The 1,215-nt window shown below is 71.4% G+C and overlaps 1 protein-coding gene across 1 annotated transcript in view; it reads right to left on the bottom strand.

Moving 5' to 3' along the window:
• PAPPA2 (pappalysin 2) overlaps positions 1–499 on the bottom strand; it is a 185,015-nt gene extending 184,516 nt beyond the window's left edge. The window contains exon 1 of the mRNA XM_015417742.1: positions 1–499. Coding sequence (XP_015273228.1) covers positions 1–499 — 499 coding nt within the window.
• Positions 500–1,215: the final 716 nt, after the last annotated feature.

Genomic DNA, 1,215 nt, shown 5'->3' on the forward strand with positions numbered 1-1,215 from the left:
CTCCCTCGGGTTTCACCCAAGCCTCGATGGTGAATTCCCCGCGGGGCAGCTCGGCGACGACTCCCGGGCGCAAGAGCAGCTGCTCCCTCCCACCGGAGAAGTAGAGGGCGGCCACCGAGCCGAACGCAGGCCCCGGCACTTGGGCGTACAGGCCGGCCCTGGCGCGCTGGCGCAGCGGGAAGGCGTTGCTCTCTTCCCACGTGTCCTCCACGCTGCCGCCGCCGTCCGAGCGCCGAGCGCGCCTGGGCCGCAAGGGCCTGGCACCCCGGCCCGCGCCCACCGCCGAACGGGGGTAGCTGGCATAGGGGTGCTGGGGAGGCGCGGCCGCCGATCGCGTCCTGCGGAGCCAGCAGCGCTCCCCCTCGAGGGAACCCGACGCCCGGGACTGTCTCGGTCGCTTCCACAAGGCCTCGGAGTCGGAGCGGGCCGCGCCCAGCAGGCCCAGGGCCGCCACCACCAGCAGAGCGGCGGCCAGGGGCGCCACGCCAGGGCGCGCCATCCTCCGGTGCGCAGCTGCCTCGGAGCGGCTCCTTTCTGGTCCCCCGACGGCCCCTTTCACATGGACCGCTCCCTGGCCCTTGGGTTGTGGCCCCCGGCCGCTCGCCGGCTCCTCCGCCTTACGTTAGACGGCGCGCCCAGCTACGCTGCCCGGCACGCCTGGGAGCGATGGCCCGCCTGGGCATCGTCCGGCCGGCGAGGTTCTTCGGACGGCGCCCTTTTCCCAGCGCGAGATTAGGCAGCGCAACTAGGGCCGGTGGGGGGCATCATCGACGCCGCTCCTCGTTCATGGTCCGCCGGGCCCGGTCTGAATCCCTCCTCTCCCTTTCTAAAGAGCCGCCTTTGGAGCTCAGGGGCGGCTCAGCGCCCGTCTTCCGCCCTTCCTTGGGCTCCGCAGGCTCCCCTGTGTTGGTGCCCCCAAGTTCCTCGCAGGTGATGCGCGGCCCGTGGCGGGGTTTCCCTTCGCCGCGCCGGGTGGAGTCCTAAGGAGGAAGAGCAGCGAAAGCGGTCATGCAGGGGGGCACGGAGGGTCTGGAGAGCCTTTCGCTCTTCCTCCCGGCTTTATTGGAGGAGGGCTGATGCTGATGAGGCCCGATCTCATAAATTCTGAGCATCACTCCACCGCTCGGCCCTCGCCCCCGCCCTCCAGCCTCCCTTTCTCCTCCCCGTGCGCTTCGGGGGAGGTGGCAGGCAGGCAGGCAGGCAGGCAGACAGACG

Source organism: Gekko japonicus, unplaced genomic scaffold (genome assembly GCF_001447785.1).
Source record: "Gekko japonicus isolate JY-2015 unplaced genomic scaffold, Gekko_japonicus_V1.1 scaffold158, whole genome shotgun sequence".
Taxonomy (NCBI): Eukaryota; Metazoa; Chordata; class Lepidosauria; order Squamata; family Gekkonidae; genus Gekko; species Gekko japonicus.